The 16,738-nt window shown below is 59.3% G+C and overlaps 1 protein-coding gene across 1 annotated transcript in view; it reads right to left on the bottom strand.

The window, feature by feature from the left end:
• Positions 1 to 3,364: 3,364 nt before the first annotated feature.
• Positions 3,365 to 16,738, bottom strand: part of PAX7 (paired box 7) — an 85,279-nt gene continuing 71,905 nt past the window's right edge. Inside the window, exons 5-6 of the mRNA XM_032131328.1 lie at positions 10,089 to 10,335; positions 3,365 to 3,958 (exon numbers count right to left, since the gene is read on the bottom strand). Coding sequence (XP_031987219.1) covers positions 3,843 to 3,958; positions 10,089 to 10,335 — 363 coding nt within the window. The 3' untranslated portion in view covers positions 3,365 to 3,842. The remainder of the gene's footprint in view (positions 3,959 to 10,088; positions 10,336 to 16,738) is intronic.

Raw genomic sequence — 16,738 nt, 5'->3', positions numbered from 1 at the left:
TCCAATATGTCCATCTCTGGCTGTGTCCACTTCTGGCTGTGGCCATCTCTGACATGTCCATCTCTGCCGTGTCCATCTCTGGCAGTGTCCCTTGGTCACTGTTGCTCTGGATGAGGCTATGGGCAATTTTTGGTCGCTCAGGGTCAGCAGCAGCTGAGGATCTGCTTGGTCCCCATTGGTGGCTCCCGGTGGCCACAGCCAGGTTCCTGCTGTCCGGCTGTCCAGGCTTGGTCCCCATTGGTGGCCGCAGGTGGCCACAGCCAGGTTCCTGCTGTCTGGCTCTCCAGGCTTGGTCCCCATTGGTGGCCCCAGGTGGCCACAGCCAGGTTCCCACTGTCCAGCTGTCCAGGCTCCAGGTGGCCACAGCCGCACGTTCCCGCTGTCCAGCTCTCCAGACTCGGTCCCTGTTGGTGGCCCCAGGTGGCCGCAGCCAGGTCCCCGCTGTCCACACTCCGTCCTGTCCCCACTCTGGCCCCTCCCTCCGCCGTGTCCCTGCTCCCGTCCCCTCCCACCCCCCGAATTTGTCTCTCGTCAGCAGAGCTGAGGTTGGCAACCCATGAAACAAAATTGAACCAACGAAACGAACCCAAAAATTCCTTCTGGCTTTCATACGTGAACAAAAGGAAGAAACAAAACAAAACAAAATAAAAAAACAACGAAAAAAGAAGTCCAAAATCAACCCCATCCCACCCCGAAGATTCTGGAATGTCTCTTGAAAACACACGATAGGCAAATTTCTACAGATCATCCCCCCCATCCCCTTTTATTTTCTTCCTCTCCTTTTTTTTTTCTTCTTTTTTTCCTAAGTTTTCTCTTTTTTCTTTTTTTTTCTTTTTTTTTTTTTTTTTAAACTAGCACGGCACTCACTGAGGCGGGGGGGGGGGGGGATTTTTTATCTCTTTTTTTTTTTTTAGTATAAAAACCCCAAAAATGGCAACTTTCTATAAACATACAGCACATGACCAAAATTTTCCAACTAATGTACAAAGTGCGACCACGAGGGGAAGGTCAGAGAAGAGCTATTTTGTTCCTCTAGGAATTCTATTTACAGCAGTACCCGGCTGCCCACGGACTTTCCGGGGAAGGTGATCACCAGAGGGGTTTCTGCAGTGCTCCCTCCTTTTTGTTTTGGGGTTTTTTTGGGGGGTCCTGCCCTCGGGTGAGGCGGCCAGGCCCGGCTGTCCACTGGTGAGGGGTCCCTGGGGGACGCACGCGGAGGGGAGGGGAGATAAGAGAGGAGATAAGACGAAAGCAGGAGCAGCAGCCAAGAGGTTCCGTGGGATTGAGCCTTTCCTTCTGGTCGAGGAGGAGGGCGTTCGGTTGGGAATTCCAGCGGGAAGGAGGAGGGATTGGCACGGGGTGGAATTCCGGCCGCAGGGAAGGTGCTCCCAGCTGGGGATCGTCAGCGTTCGGCCTCCGAAACGTTGTTGAATACCAGCAAATCTCTCGTTTCAGCAGTTGCTGTGAACGGCGCTGAGAGAAATCCCAGCAGGTGCTTCCGTCACTGCCCCCACTCGTGTCCAGCATGGAGCCACCGTCGATCCCTTTGGGCTTCCTGTTGGGAATGAGTTTCAGCCAGGACTGGAATCCCGCAGGAGCTCTGGGATCGGCTCTGGAGCACAAACACCAAAAGCAGCAGAGGCTCTGCTGCTCTCCAGGATCTCCGGAGCAGCGCAGGGAGAGGCCTCGGGATCACCCGGGCAGCGCAGGGCCTTGGGGCTCCTCTGTCCCCTCCGGGAACCGCGTCCCTTTGGCCTCACCAGCCACGCCCTGCCCCGGGAGAGGATGTGGGAATGGAAGCGCTCCCAGAGCTCTGTGATCCAGGGAATGTTTCGGCTCTGCCTCACGAGCAGAGCTGGGATTTCTGGAGCACTGAGCCTCGGGATTCAGGAGTCACCCCTGCCCGCAGCTCCTGCACGGGAGAGGTGCAGGAAAATCCTCCTGGGAATGTCAAGCTGGCTCTGCCGGAGCTGGGAAGCGAAGCTGATGGGAGCTGATGTGGCTCTGGTGGGACGCTGGAATCCAGGACAGGTGAACGTGTCCAGATGGCTGCAGGGACAGTGGCCTGGTGGCTCGGGGTCAGTGGTGTGGGGGCGAGGCAGGGGAAGAACGCGGGGAAATGTTCCAGCTGCACAGGCTCAGGAGGATTGGGAAGGGTGGAAGGGGCAGAAGGGAGAAGGAGGGGATGTCTCCTTTAGGAATTCCTCCCACCACGGGGTGCCCCAGTGCACAAAAGCAGGAATTTGCTGTCCTAAAGGGGTTCAGGGCATCCCAAAGCCTGACAGCTCGTGGGGGCCAGTGAACTCTGCCCGTGGCCACTGCACCTCTCACACCTCAGCTCCTCCAAATCTCCCGAACCAGCGCAGAGAGGTGAGGGGGAAACCTCTGCCCCGTTGGCGTCTGCTCAGGCATCGGGATCGTCACCACAGCCAGAAAGAAAATATTCCACCCCCAACTGGTGCCCTGCGGGTGTCGGCTGCGTTTGTCCGGGTGGGGACGGGAGAACAGAAAAGCGGGGGGATAAATCCAGGGAATCCGGCTTAGAGGGGCAGGGAGACCGAGAGAGGCTCCAGCAGCAGAGGGAAGGGCAGAGACTGGGCTGCGGTGGGAGCTGGGGGTGGGTGGATGGGGCAAAGCTTCCTCCTGGCAGCGAGAGACGAGGGGACGCCTCGGGAAGGTGAATCCCGGCCCTGCAGCGCGGAGAGAGGCGGCTGCGAGCCCCTTCCCGTCCTGGCTGCTGCAAAACCCCCTCAGCTCGTGTCCCCCCGCCCCACGTCCATCCCCGGGCGGGGCAGCACCTCCAGACCCGGCTGCGGTCCCTTCCCGGTGACTCCCGTGGCAGAACCCGGCTCTGCGCAGTGGCCCTGCCCTCTCGTCCTTGCTGCCGTGGCCAGCTCAGGGACAGCGGGGCCACCCGGAGCCGTGCCGCGTGTCCCCAGCGTGTCCGGGTGTGTCCGCAGCCCCTCCTCGTGCCCGGCCGGCGCTGTCCGCTCTGCTGCCGTGCTGGCGGTGACAATCGGGTGACAATCGGGTGACAATCGGGTGACAATCCGAATTGGTCCCTCCGAGGAGAAGTGAGAGTCGCTCGTGGCCGTGCCCTCGGTCCCCGCTCCTCCTGCAGCCATTCGCGTTTTCCAAAGGTCCCAGGCTGGCTGGAATTCCAATCCTGCCCCTGCTTAGCAGCAATCCGGCCCGTCCGGCCGTGCTTTGGGAAGCCACCAGTGAGAAGAGAGGCTGGGCTGGGGAAATTTGCTGTCCTTGAATAAATGTTTTTCTGCTTTCGTCCGTCCTTGTGGTTTTTTGTTTGTCCGTTTGTTTTTTTAAACAAGTCCTTATATTTGGTCCATAGGTCTTCCGTGGTCCCGATTTACATCACCCTTAATGCTCAGCTGGGTTGTTCCTTCCTATACAACATTCACCAAATTTACAGCGATGGAAAGAAAAGGAAACAAAATGAAACATTCCTTTTTTTTTTTTTTCCCCTCCTTTACAAGGGGGGAAAAAAAAAAGAAAGTAAAAAAAAAAAAAAAAAGCTCAATTTGGCTTTGACTGTGCCAGCTACCTAGGGAATGGAAAGTTGGAAAGTCCTGGAGTGTGGGGGAATGCCATGGCCAGGGGGGCTCGGAGGGAGGGCTGGGCCTGGGGTTAATAAATGCACCCAAGCCGTTGTCTCTGGCCACAGGAGGAGTCAGGCCGCAGAGGCCGGACTTGCCTCTGGAATGCTCTGGATTCTTGGAGAGCTGCCCCCTCTTTCCGCAGCGGGGTGGGAGGGGGCCGGGAAGGATCCCTGGGAGGGTGGGTGCTCTCTCCAGAGGCCTCTCCGGGTCCCGCTGCCGGGGCTCTCAGTAGGCCTGGCCCGTCTCCACCGGCAGCAGCCCCAGCACGGCCGAGTGCTCGCCCAGCTTCATGCGGCGCTGCGTGGACAGGCTCACGTTCTTGGCCAGGTAATCCACGGCGGCTGCAGGAGGAGGGAAAAGGGACAGTGAGGACACGGGGGACCTTAGGTGACCAAGACTTTCAGCCCCGCACAGCAGCAGGGACAGCCCAGGGACTGTCACCCACATCCTCGGGACATTCCGGGAAGGGGCTCGGAGCTGGGATGGGGCTGCCAGGAGTGGGACAGACCTGATGGGACTCAGCACAGCCCAGGGACTGTCACCCACCCTGGGGACATCCCGGGAAGGGGCTCGGAGTGGGGATGGGGCTGCCAGGAGAGGGACAGACCTGATGGGACTCAGCACAGCCCAGGGACTGTCACCCACCCCGGGGACATCCCGGGAAGGGGCTCGGAGCTGGGATGGGGCTGCCAGGAGAGGGACAGACCTGATGGGACTCAGCACAGCCCAGGGACTGTCACCCACCCTGGGGACATCCCGGGAAGGGGCTCGGAGCTGGGATGGGGCTGCCAGGAGAGGGACAGACCTGATGGGACTCAGCACAGCCCAGGGACTGTCACCCACCCTGGGGACATCCCAGGAAGGGGCTCGGAGCTGGGATGGGGCTGCCAGGAGAGGGACAGACCTGATGGGACTCAGCACAGCCCAGGGACTGTCACCCACCCCGGGGACATCCCGGGAAGGGGTTCAGAGCTGGGATGGGGCTGCCAGGAGCAGGACAGACCTGATGGGACTCAGCACAGCCCAGGGACTGTCACCCACCCCGGGGACATCCCGGGAAGGGGTTCAGAGCTGGGATGGGGCTGCCAGGAGCGGGACAGGCCCTGCGGGGACTCAGCACAGCCCAAGGGAGAGCAGGCTCTCGAATCTCCATAAACACCCAAAAAGAGCTAAAATTCCACCATGGAAAAAGGGGGTTCCGAGGGAGTTGCCTGGAGCTGAGCATGAGCTGAAGGTTTGGGATAAACCTTCCAGGCTCCTGCTGCCAGTGATGCTGCTGGAAGCGACTCCAGAGATTCCAGCGGAAGCTCCCCAGGCCTGGGCTTGGATCTGCCTCGCTCGCTGCTGACTCACGGCTGAGCTCTGCCTCCCTTCATCCCACAGAAAACCTCTTCCCTTGCCTCCATCTGGGAAGGGGGAGCAGCTCCAGCTCCAGAGGGGATGGGAGGTCCCCGCTCCGGGGTGAGGGGACAGGGCTGGGACAGGCCGGTGACACTGCTCATTAGCCGGCCTTCAGTCAAAGTCCCTCTCCCCGCCTCTAATGGCCCCAATTAGATTAATCAGGAGCTGGCAGGAGCTGCCCGATCGGTGCCAATGAGTAAACAAATTTCAGCCATCAACGTCCTGTCACCGGCGGGCCCCAGAGGAGCCCCTTCCACGCACCAATCCTGATTAGACTTGGCAGATCCATTAGAATTCCCTTCACGCTCCCGCGTTCCATCACCGGCATCATTAACGCGGCCCCGGCCTCTGGGAGCGGCCGGCACCGCCCGGATCCACCATTCCCGCTCCCCTCTGGTGGCGTGGAGCGGCTCTGGAAGCGGCAAGGATCCGGTGGAGCTGCCAGGATCCTGGGATAACCCAACTGGAGCAGCACCAGCGTTGGTTGTGGTGCCTCCGCCTTCCACAGGGTTCCACGCCCAGCTCCCGCTCTCATCCAGAACTTTCCCGCTCGGTCTCCTGATGTTTCAGGGAACCTCGTGGAGCGCTGGCTCTGGGAGGCCGCGGGGAAAGGGGGATTTCACTGCTGGGACAGCGCCGGTGGGGGGTGGTGGTGGCTCTGTCCCCGGTGTCACCCGCGCTGGGTGCTGCTGCGGGAAGGAGGGGGGTGAGCTGTTGGAGCCCACAAAATCGTGGAATGGTCGCTGAGGTTGGAAAAGCCCTCTGAGATCACCGAGTCCAGCCCTTAAGCCAGCGCTGCCCAGCCCAGCCCCAAACGCTGTCTCCGAGCATCCAATACCCATTTTTGGGAGCAGTCCCAGGGATGGCGTCTCCCTGTGCCGGTGCCTGACCACCCTTTCCATGCAGACATTTCCCCTAAAATCCAACCTGACCCTCCCTCGGGGCTATCTGAGGCCGTTTCCTTTTGTCCTGTCCCTCATTCCCTGGGAGCAGAGCCCATCGTGCCCCAGGGAGGAGTTGGGAATTCGATGGCAATCCCATCCTACTGAAAAACCCCAAAATATTCCTTTCTGGGCCAGTGGGGACAGTCCAGAGGCACCGGGGTATCCCAGGCCAGAAGTCAGGGATGAGGTTTGTTGGTTTAATGGGGCGGAAGCCAAAATAAACCCAGAAATTTACAGAAGGGGCTCTGGGTATTTGTTTGTTTCTTTAAGTGAGAGGGAAAGTGAGGCTGGGTTTGTTTTTGTAAAACTGGGAATGAGGAGAAGTGGGGGGGAGAGGGATTCTCTGCCAGGTCCAGAGGCCAACAGAGCCACAGAGCTGCGATCCCCAAATCCTGGGATTTGGGAAATCCCGAATGTCCTCTGTCACACAGAGCCTGCCCCAACACCATAACCCCCATTTATATTATATTATTTACACTTATAAAATGATCCTATTTATACAATAAAATATTAGTTATTATTATTTACACTTATAAAATGATCCTATTTATATAATATAATATTAATTATTAATATGTACACATAAATGATATTATTTATATAATATTTATAATGTATTATAATGTAATATAATGTAATATAAATATTCTATAAAACCACTACATTATATATAATCCAAATAATACCTTGCATTGGCTCATTAATATATTCTCTCACCTAAAAAACAACCCCAAAAAAAGAGTTTTGATGCTTTTTATGCCGCATCAGAGCGGGAAGAAACACCTGATCTGAATAAATAACCCTCGCGGGGGTCACCTCACACTGACGGGCGTTTAAACGGAATCCGAAAGGAAGTGAAGAACCCCGAAAGGAGGAGGGATTGGAATTCCCTGCAAAGGACTGGGAGAAGCGGGGGGAAAATGTTATTCCAAGGTCAACAGCGCGTGAGGGGCTGCTCTTAGCAGGACGAACGTCACCAAGGGGGTGACAGAAACCGGGACAGGGGGGCCCGGAAAACAACACAGCCAGGGCCGTGCGAGCGGCTCGGCTGAAAATTCCTGCAGCAAAGCGAGACAAACCCTCCTTTCTCCTTCCCTCTCAGCCGCAGCTCGGCCCCCCCGCCGCCCCCACCCCGTGTTTTATTTTTTACACACGTGGGTGTGACTAACGCCTCGCCCAAGGGAATCTTTATTGGAAATACATGGTATCGGAATTTGTTTAAGATTTTTATCAATAGCACGTGTGTCCAGCCCCGCATCCAGAAGCGAGGGGAAGGTCAGGGGGTCACAGATCAAACTCCCGACAAACAAAAAGAGGAGGGGCGGAGGGGCCGCTATTGATCCCGTCTGCCGCCACAGCCGGTTCTCATTGAGCCCGCGGAGTTCAGGACATTAAAGGGCTCTGACGGGAGCGGGGCAAAGCGCCGCGGCCGAGGGGAGGGAAGGTCAGCGAGGACGGGTCAGCGAGGACGGGTCAGCGAGGACGGGCAGCGGGCAGCGGCAGCGCTCCCGCAGGAAGAGGATGCACCTTTAACCCTCGCCGGGGCAGCGGCGCTCGGAGCGCGCTCGCGGCCGGGCTAACGCGGCAGGTGAGAGGCGGCCGGGCTGTCCCTGTCACCCGAACTGGCTGTCCCTGTCACCCAGCAGGGACAACACCCGCGGCCGGGTGTCCCTGTCACCCGAACTGGCTGTCCCTGTCACCCAGCAGGGACAGCACCCGCGGCCGGGTGTCCCTGTCACCCGAACTGGCTGTCCCTGTCACCCAGCAGGGACAGCACCCGCGGCCGGGTGTCCCTGTCACCCGAACTGGCTGTCCCTGTCACCCAGCGGGGACAGCACCCCCGGCCGGGTGTCCCTGTCACCCGAACTGGCTGTCCCTGTCACCCGAACTGGCTGTCCCTGTCACCCAGCGGGGACAGCACCCGCGGCCGGGCTGTCCCTGTCACCCGAACTGGCTGTCCCTGTCAACCAGTGGGGACAGCACCCCCGGCCGGGCTGTCCCTGTCACCCGAACTGGCTGTCCCTGTCACCCAGCGGGGACAGCACCCGCGGCCGGGCTGTCCCTGTCACCCGAACTGGCTGTCCCTGTCAACCAGTGGGGACAGCACCCCCGGCCGGGCTGTCCCTGTCACCCGAACTGGCTGTCCCTGTCACCCAGTGGGGACAGCACCCGCGGCCGGGTGTCCCTGTCACCCAGCTGGGCTGTCCCTATCACCCAGCGGGGACAGCACCCCCGGCCGGGTGTCCCTGTCACCCGAACTGGCTGTCCCTGTCACCCAGCGGGGACAGCACCCCTGGCCGGGTGTCCCTGTCACCCGAACTGGCTGTCCCTGTCACCCAGCAGGGACAGCACCCCCGGCCGGGTGTCCCTGTCACCCGAACTGGCTGTCCCTGTCACCCAGCGGGGACAGCACCCGCGGCCGGGTGTCCCTGTCACCCGAACTGGCTGTCCCTGTCACCCAGTGGGGACAGCACCCCTGGCCGGGTGTCCCTGTCACCCGAACTGGCTGTCCCTGTCACCCAGCAGGGACAGCACCCCCGGCCGGGCTGTCCCTGTCACCCGAACTGGCTGTCCCTGTCACCCGAACTGGCTGTCCCTGTCACCCAGTGGGGACAGCACCCGCGGCCGGGTGTCCCTGTCACCCAGCTGGGCTGTCCCTATCACCCAGTGGGGACAGCACCCCCGGCCGGGCTGTCCCTGTCACCCGAACTGGCTGTCCCTGTCACCCAGCAGGGACAGCACCCGCGGCCGGGTGTCCCTGTCACCCGAACTGGCTGTCCCTGTCACCCAGCGGGGACAGCACCCGCGGCCGGGTGTCCCTGTCACCCGAACTGGCTGTCCCTGTCACCCAGCGGGGACAGCACCCGCGGCCGGGTGTCCCTGTCACCCAGCTGGGCTGTCCCTGTCACCTGGATGAGCTGTTCCCGTCACCCAGACAGGACAGCACCCCGGGCCGGGCTGTCCCTGTCACCCCCGGCCAGAATGACACCCCTGACTGGGCTGTGCCTGTTACCTGGATGGGCTTTCCCTGTCACCCAGCCGGGAAAACACCTCCAGCTGGACGGTCCCTGTCACCCAGCGGGAATAACATCCCTGTCACCCCCGACCAGCCTGTCCTTGTCACCCAGCCAGGACAGCACCTTGAGCCAGGCTGTGCCCATCACCCAGCGGGGACAACACTCCTGGCCAGGCTGTCCCTGTCACCTGAACTGTCTGTCCCCATCACCCAGCGGGAATAACAACCCCGGCTGGGTGTCCCTGTCACCTGAACTGTCTGTCCCCATCACCCAGCGGGAATAACAACCCCGGCTGGGTGTCCCCGTCACCTGAACTGTCTGTCCCCATCACCCAGCGGGAATAACAACCCCGGCTGGGTGTCCCTGTCACCCAACTGGGTGTCCCTGTCACCTGAACTGTCTGTCCCCATCACCCAGCGGGAATAACAACCCCGGCTGGGTGTCCCTGTCACCTGAACTGTCTGTCCCCATCACCCAGCGGGAATAACAACCCCGGCTGGGTGTCCCCGTCACCTGAACTGTCTGTCCCCATCACCCAGCGGGAATAACAACCCCGGCTGGGTGTCCCTGTCACCCAACTGGGTGTCCCTGTCACCTGAACTGTCTGTCCCCATCACCCAGCGGGAATAACAACCCCGGCTGGGTGTCCCTGTCACCTGAACTGTCTGTCCCCATCACCCAGCGGGAATAACAACCCCGGCTGGGTGTCCCTGTCACCTGAACTGTCTGTCCCCATCACCCAGCAGGAATAACAACCCCGGCCAGGCTGTCCCTGTCCCCCCCTGCCCGGCTCCCACAGCCTCCCAGCTCCCAGGGGCAGGCTCAGGATCCCAATCCCAGCTCTCCCAGAGCCCGGGGGGAACTGGGGAACGAGAAGGGGGCCGGGGTTTGCCCTTCGCTGACAGAAAGGTTTCCCCTCAAACATTTCATTGAGGGTTTCACGTTGAACCACAAGGGGAGGAGCAATCCGTGACGAGCAGATCCCCTTTTCACCTCCAGACGGACAAACTTCCGCGGGCACCCCACCCAACAGACGGAATTTGGATAAATCGGAGCATCCACACCTTCCCCCGCTCCCCGGGAAGGGGCAGGCCCAGCCTGGCACTCACTCTGGCCGTACTGGCCGTACTGGTAGCCGGCCACGGGGTCCACGCTGTAGCTGGTGGTGCTGTAGGTGGGGGGACAGTAGGACTGCGAGGTCGGGAGGCTCTCCACGGACTTGATGGAATCGCTGCGCTGGCTGCAGCTGGCCGAGATGGAGTTGGTGGTGTCCAGGCCGCCGTGGAGGGGAGAGATGGAGAAATCGGCCTGGGGCTGCGGCGGGACCCCGCTGGGGTTGCTCAGGATGCTCATCACCTGCAGAGAGACACCGGAGAGAGCGTCAGGGGCCGGGGGGGAGGAAAACAGCCCCGAAATGGTGCTTTTTAATGGGAAAACAGCCCCAAAATGGTGCTTTCTAAGAGGAAAACAGCCACGAAAATTGGTGCTTTTTAATAGGAAAAGAGCTACTAAAATAGTGTTTTGTAATAGGAGAACAGCCATAAATTTGGTGCTTTTTAATGGGAAAACAGCCCCAAAATGGTGCTTTTTAATAGGAAAACAGCCATGAAAATTGGTGCTTTTTCATAGGAAAAGAGCTACTAAAATAGTGCTTTTTAATGGGAAAACAGCCCCAAAAATGGTGTTTTGTGATAGGAAAGCAGCCCAAAATGGTGCTTTTTAATGGGAAAACAGCCCAAAAATGGTGTTTTGTGATGGACAACGTCCAAACGGGTCTGGCCGGGTGGGAGAGCCGAGCTCTGCTCCCCCCAACCTCCCCAGGCAGCCCCCACAGCCTCAGGGCTCTCCTTGGAAGTCCTGAACGGGGAGAATGAGAAGTTCCTCCTCAGCCCCCTCGGGTTTCGGGGATATTTTGCCGCCCTGGCAGGGACGAGCATGGGAGCCACGGAAAACAGGGAGAAAAATCCCGATTTTGCTAAAGAAACGATGAGAGGACAGCACCTTTTTTGGGAAGTCAGAGCAGGGCTTGCTCTGCAGAGCTCCCCAGCCGAAGCAGATCAAACCCTCGCTGGCTTTGATGCAGCTTTAGGGGCTGAAATGTCCAAGTTCTCTTTGCCCCCAAATGTTAAAGGGTAACAGGTCCTGGTCCGGCTCGTTTCAGTGCTTGGTTGGAAAATGTAATTAGATTTGCACACAAGAAACCTTCCTGCTTGGAGACCTGAACCAGATGAGCTAATTAGGGTTTTGTTGGTTTTGGGGGCTTTTTTTTTTTTCTCCCCCTTTTTTTTTTTCAGAAAAAAAAAAAAAAAAAGCCAGATTTGTTCCCGGGGCTGAGCTCGGGGTGAGGCTCTGCCCTTCACACGGGGACCCTGATCCCGGCAGGGATCAGCAGGATTTCCCCGGGGTAATTCCGAGTTCAGGGTGGAAAGGGTTTTGCAGGAGCCAGGGAAGGGCCGAGGGTTCCTGAAGCCTCTCGGGCTGCGGAGGGGGGAGAGGGGACAGGGGACGGTCACCTCGGGGGGCCCGGCCGGCGCTCAGATGCTGAGCGGCTCCAAATCTCCGAATTTAGCATAACCTTATTGACATCAATTAAAGTGGCAAATTGGAAATATTTGGAGCCTGGCAAGTGGTAAAATGAGCCCTTTATTCCCCGGCAGCGGCCTGGTGAGCTTTTGTGCCGGGGCTGCATTCTCGGCAGGGACACGGGGGGGGTTGATGGGGCCGAGGTTCCCCTTCCTGCTCACCCCGACACCTTCCCCGGCCCCTCCTCCCTCACCTTCGGGATGAATGCCCAGCCACGAGCTGGCCTCTGCTTTCTAAAGCATCTCCTCCTCCCCCCGGAAGGGCTCGGGAGAGCTGCAAAGATGCTTTGCCTTGATGGAAAATCCCCTCCCGCCTCAGCTCCTCCGCGGGCCTTGGTCCGCGAGGGGAATTCGGGAGCGGGGGTTGCTTAAAATCCTGGAAAATCCATCTAACCCCGAGCGCGGGGCTCGCCTGGGGTGTGGGATTTGGGGCACGGGAATGAGGTTGGAGCGAGGGATGGGCTCGTTGCCCCCAGCCAGGGCTCACTGAGCCCCAGCTCGGACTCACTGACCTCGATCCTGGGCTCACTGACCCCCCCAGAGAGAGCTCACTGATCCCCAGCACGGGCTCGCTGACCACCCCGCTCCTCCTCCAGCCTTTCCACCCCTCACCGAGCTCAGATATTGCTGCTGCTCCCCAAAAGTTAAGCCAGGCTCGGCTGTCCCCACACCGAGGCTTAGCCAGAGCCTAAAACAGCTCTCCAGAGCCTCCAGGCTCAGCTCATCGCAGGGCTGAAGGCCCAAGGTGCCTCGACGAAGATGTTTAGCCCGAACTCGGAGCCAGAATGTGCCCGTGGAGCTCCCTGGCCCGCGGCAGCCCAAGGCCTGGGGGGGTGAGGAGGGGAATTTAAGTATTCAGGGGAGCGGATTAATCCAGGACTGGGGCTGCCGTGCTGCCCTGGGGGGTGGAACACAGACCCCTCTGCCCCCAGGCTCCTGCGGGAGTGGGGAAATCACGGAAGGGCAGCCTGGAGTGGCTTTTCCAGCTGCAGAGTTATTTGTGGGCTCCCCTTAAAGCAGGGTCACGAACTCTGATCCGGCTCATCCCCCAATCCCCTCGGTGCAGGGAGAGCTCCGGCCTGGAGCATCCCCCGGGCTGGAGGTGCCGGATCTCTGTCCTGAGGGACTCCCAGGACCCTCCCCCGGCGGCGCCCAGAGGTGGCTGGGGTGAATTCACGAGCGGAACCGGGCGTTTAGAACAATAAACATGCACGGAAAACACAGACGAGTGGATGGTGAGTTGTTTTGGGGAAGCTCTGCCCTTTCTCCTGAGCTGTCCAGGCCTGGAAGTGCTGCCTGGCTGGGGGTGTGAGCCAAGCCCTGCAGGTGCAGAGGAGATTTCGTGCGCTGGGCAGCGAAAGGCGACTGGAATCACTCAGGGAGCAGCGGGGTTTGTGTGCTCTCCCTCCTGGCCGTGTCCCCAAGGGTCCCTCAGCTGCTTTTTATTACCCCGAGGAAAGGCAAGGCCCCCCCAAGCCAGCGAGAGCCGCGTTAACCCTTCCTTTCAGAAAAACAGGGGGTGGAAAGCAATGCTGGCAAATGAAAGCCAGATTCACACTGCGGATCCAGGGAGCGGAACGATGCTTCCACAAATCCTGCTGAGGAAAAGGGGTTGGCTTCAAGCAGTGGGAATCGGGAGCAGTGCCTAATCCCAGCTCTGCCCCTGGGGAAGTCACTCCAGGCCGGCCTCAGCTCCGGCAGCCCCGGTCCCGGGGAGTTGCCGGTGCCTGTTCCCCCCTGGAATCCCTGCAGGGACACTGCCCCTGCTGAGGGACAGCTCAGCCCGGCCCAAGGCCCCTCTCTGGGAAGGACCGGCTGAATTTCCCTCTGGGAATCCCTAGTGGGAACATCAGGATCCGGGATTCCCTCCCAGCCCTGCCTGGGTGGGGAACGGGTTCGTGGTTGGGCAGAGGCTGGGGCAGGGGATCCATCCCAGCCCGATGCTCCCACAGTTTTGGGGTGGGGATCCATCCCAGCTGGATGCTCCCATGGATTTGGGGTGGGGATGCCCATCTCAGCCCAATGCTCCCATGGATTTGGGGTTGGGATGCCCATCCCAGCTGGATGCTCCCATGGATTTGGGGTGGGGGTCCATCCCAGTGCGATGCTCCCATGGATTTGGGATGAGGATCCCTCCCAGATCGATGCTCCCATGGATATGGGGTGGGGATCCATCCCATCCCAATGCTCCCATGGATTTGGGGTGGGCATGCCCATCCCAGCTGGATGCTCCCATGGATTTGGAGTTGGGGATCCATCCCAGCCCAATGCTCCCATGGATTTGGGATGGGGATGCCCATCCCACCTGGATGTTCCCATGGATTTGGGGTGGCTGAGGGGACCCTGACAGCTCAGCTGAGCCCCCAAACTCTCTAGTCCCTCTCCAAGAACGCTGCCCACGGGAAGTCCCTGCCCTTCCCAGACAGGCTGGGAGAGATTTGGGGCCGAGCTCCCCGGTTTCAGCCGAGGGCAGCTCTGATTTTCCCCACGCCAGGACACAAAGGTGTTTGGATAACGAGAGAGAAGCGGAGATTCCTGTTCTCTCCTTGCCACCCAGCACAGAAAACCTGCAGGCCTGTGTTCCCTGACTTCTCCTTCCAGCTGGAGAAACTCATTTTCCAGGCAACTTTTGAACTCTGGATCCCCTCCTCAAGAATGCAAAGTCCTTCTGCCTTTCCTTTCTGACCTTGCTGGCTTCTAATTTATGACTTCTTGGTGCATTATCATGACTAACCAAAAATCAATACGCACTCCACATCTGCAAGGTTTTATCTGCGGGGAGATCTGCTCCCTGTCCATCACCGGGACTGACAGCCGTCCCTTTCCCTCCCTCTCATCCCCGTCCTCTCCCTTTCCCCGTGCCTTTTCCTGTCCCAAATCCATCCCGTGGGCTCACACTTGGCGCCAGGAGCTTTCAGCTCCCTCTCCCGAGGTCACCTTTGTGGTGGGGAGGAGCAGGGAGAGGTCCCGAGGCGTTGGGGAGCCCAAGGTTGATGCACAAAGACCCTCCTGGATGAAAGCAGCAGCTCCCCCCTCACCTCCTGCTGCTGCCTCCCTCCCCACCCTCCTCAGCAGCTCCCCCCCGTTCCCCCCCGGGACGTTTCATCACTCTCTCCCCTACTTTAAAAGAAGGGGAGTTAAAAAAATGTAATTAATTCCCTCCGTTTCTGAGCTGGCCCTCAGGGCCTCTGGCCGTGGAAGCTGCGGCGGGGGAAATGTGCACCCTTTATGATAAACGGAGGCGGCTTTGGGGAGGGAAGCGCAATTAGGACCTTCCAGCTGGGCAATCAGGATCCGGGTTTTAGGGCGGGGGGGTCAGGAGGGGCTGGAGGGGCACCCGAGTGATGGGGAGAGATAAGGGGTGGAGAAGGGGAGGGCAGCGCCCAGGTTCGGTGGCCAGGCCTTGGCCAGCTGCTGCTCCTCGGTGGCTTCCGAGATCCACGGGACATCCTCGGAGTGGCCACGGCTCCTTCCCTGCCTTGGCAACTTCCCAAGGCCACTGGGTGACCCCCATTGACTCCTGGACATGGCAGGGACACATCTGGGGACACAGCCAGGGACACATCTGGGGACACATCACACTCAAGGACACACATGGGGACACGGTGGGGACACATCCAGCGACACATCCGGGGACATGTCAAGGGACACACTCAAGGACATCCGGGGACACAGTGGGGACACAGCCAGGGACACAGCCAGGGACAATCCTGGGACACATCCAGTGACAGACCCGGGGACACATCCAGGGACATGGAGGGGACATGTCCAGGGACACACTGAGGACACAGCCAGGGACACATCTGGGGACACATCTGGGGACACATCACACTCAAGGACACACATGGGGACACGGTGGGGACACATCCAGTGACACATCTGGGGACATGTCAAGGGACACACTCAAGGACATCCGGGACGCATCCAGGGACACATCTGGGGACACACCCGGGGACACAGTGAGGACACACGCGGGGACACGGTGGGGACACAGAGACACAGCAGGGACACATCCTGGGACACAGCCATGTCCAGGGTGCTTCAGTGCTCCGCGAAGGCGAGCGGGGGGACACCAGGGCTCTGAGAAGACCAAACCCCAGCAGACGTGGGGCTGGGGCGGGGCAGGAATTGCCTGGGATGTGCCTGGGATGTGCCCGGGATGTCCCCGGGCTGTCCCTGGGATGTACCCGGGGTGTCCCTGGGATGTGCCCGGGATGTGCCTGGGATGTTTCTCGGGAATGGGGAGAAATCCTCCCTCTCTGGGAAAAAAGGCTGGGAATGGGATCAGTTGGACCCTTTGGAGCTACACCAGGCAAGAAGGAACAGGGAGAAATCCTCCCTGTCTGGAAAAAAGCTGGGAATGGGATCAGGGCTGGGACTTTTCAATGCCACACCAGACAAGAAGCACCGGGAAATTCTCGGCCGGGGAGGCTGAAATCTCTCTGGGCTTCAGCTTCTGCACTGTTCCCACTTCACTTCCCAGGGCACAGAAAATCCACCTGCTGGGAAACCCGCTGGATCTCCGGGATTTACTGAGGACAAGGACCAAGCTCTCCCGCTTCCTCCAGGAGGGAACTCAGCCCCTGCCGCCCGTGGCTGCTCCAGGTCGTGCCCTGCCCTCCCAGACAGTTTTTGGGGTGAACCCAGCTCAACCTTTCCCATCGTTCTTTCCTATCCCGCTCTGTTCATCTGCTCCTGCTCCCCGGCAGAGGGAGAACCCTTCCCCACATTAAAGCTTTTTGATCTCCATGGATTCATTTCCACTTGGTGGGAAGAGGAAGAGTCGATTATTCTGTACATACATTAAACGGGAACAAAATGAAGAGGTGACTGCAGGACGACTGAAAGCCGAAGAAAGAGTTCGGAGGAGATAAATACACTTTCCCCAAAGATCTCCACTTGAAAGGAGGATAAATATATGCAAATATGCCCCTAGGTAGGACTAGAATGGCTCGTGTGGCAATCGCTAGCGCTGCGCTCACAAAACCAAGCAATTAATTTCGAATAGCTTCTAAATCACCAGAGCCAGCTGAGCTGGATCCCAACGCTCCCAACCAAGCACCCACTAAATTCGCTTTGCAGTCGAGGATTCACACCTGCTGCACCTGGGAAAATGCCTGAGCCAGGGTCGGGATGCAGCTCCTCACATCCCAGACAGATTTTGGAGCAAACTGGAG

This window comes from Corvus moneduloides, chromosome 22, assembly GCF_009650955.1.
Source record: "Corvus moneduloides isolate bCorMon1 chromosome 22, bCorMon1.pri, whole genome shotgun sequence".
Classification (NCBI taxonomy): Eukaryota; Metazoa; Chordata; class Aves; order Passeriformes; family Corvidae; genus Corvus; species Corvus moneduloides.
This window is presented reverse-complemented; position numbering and strand designations above follow the sequence as displayed.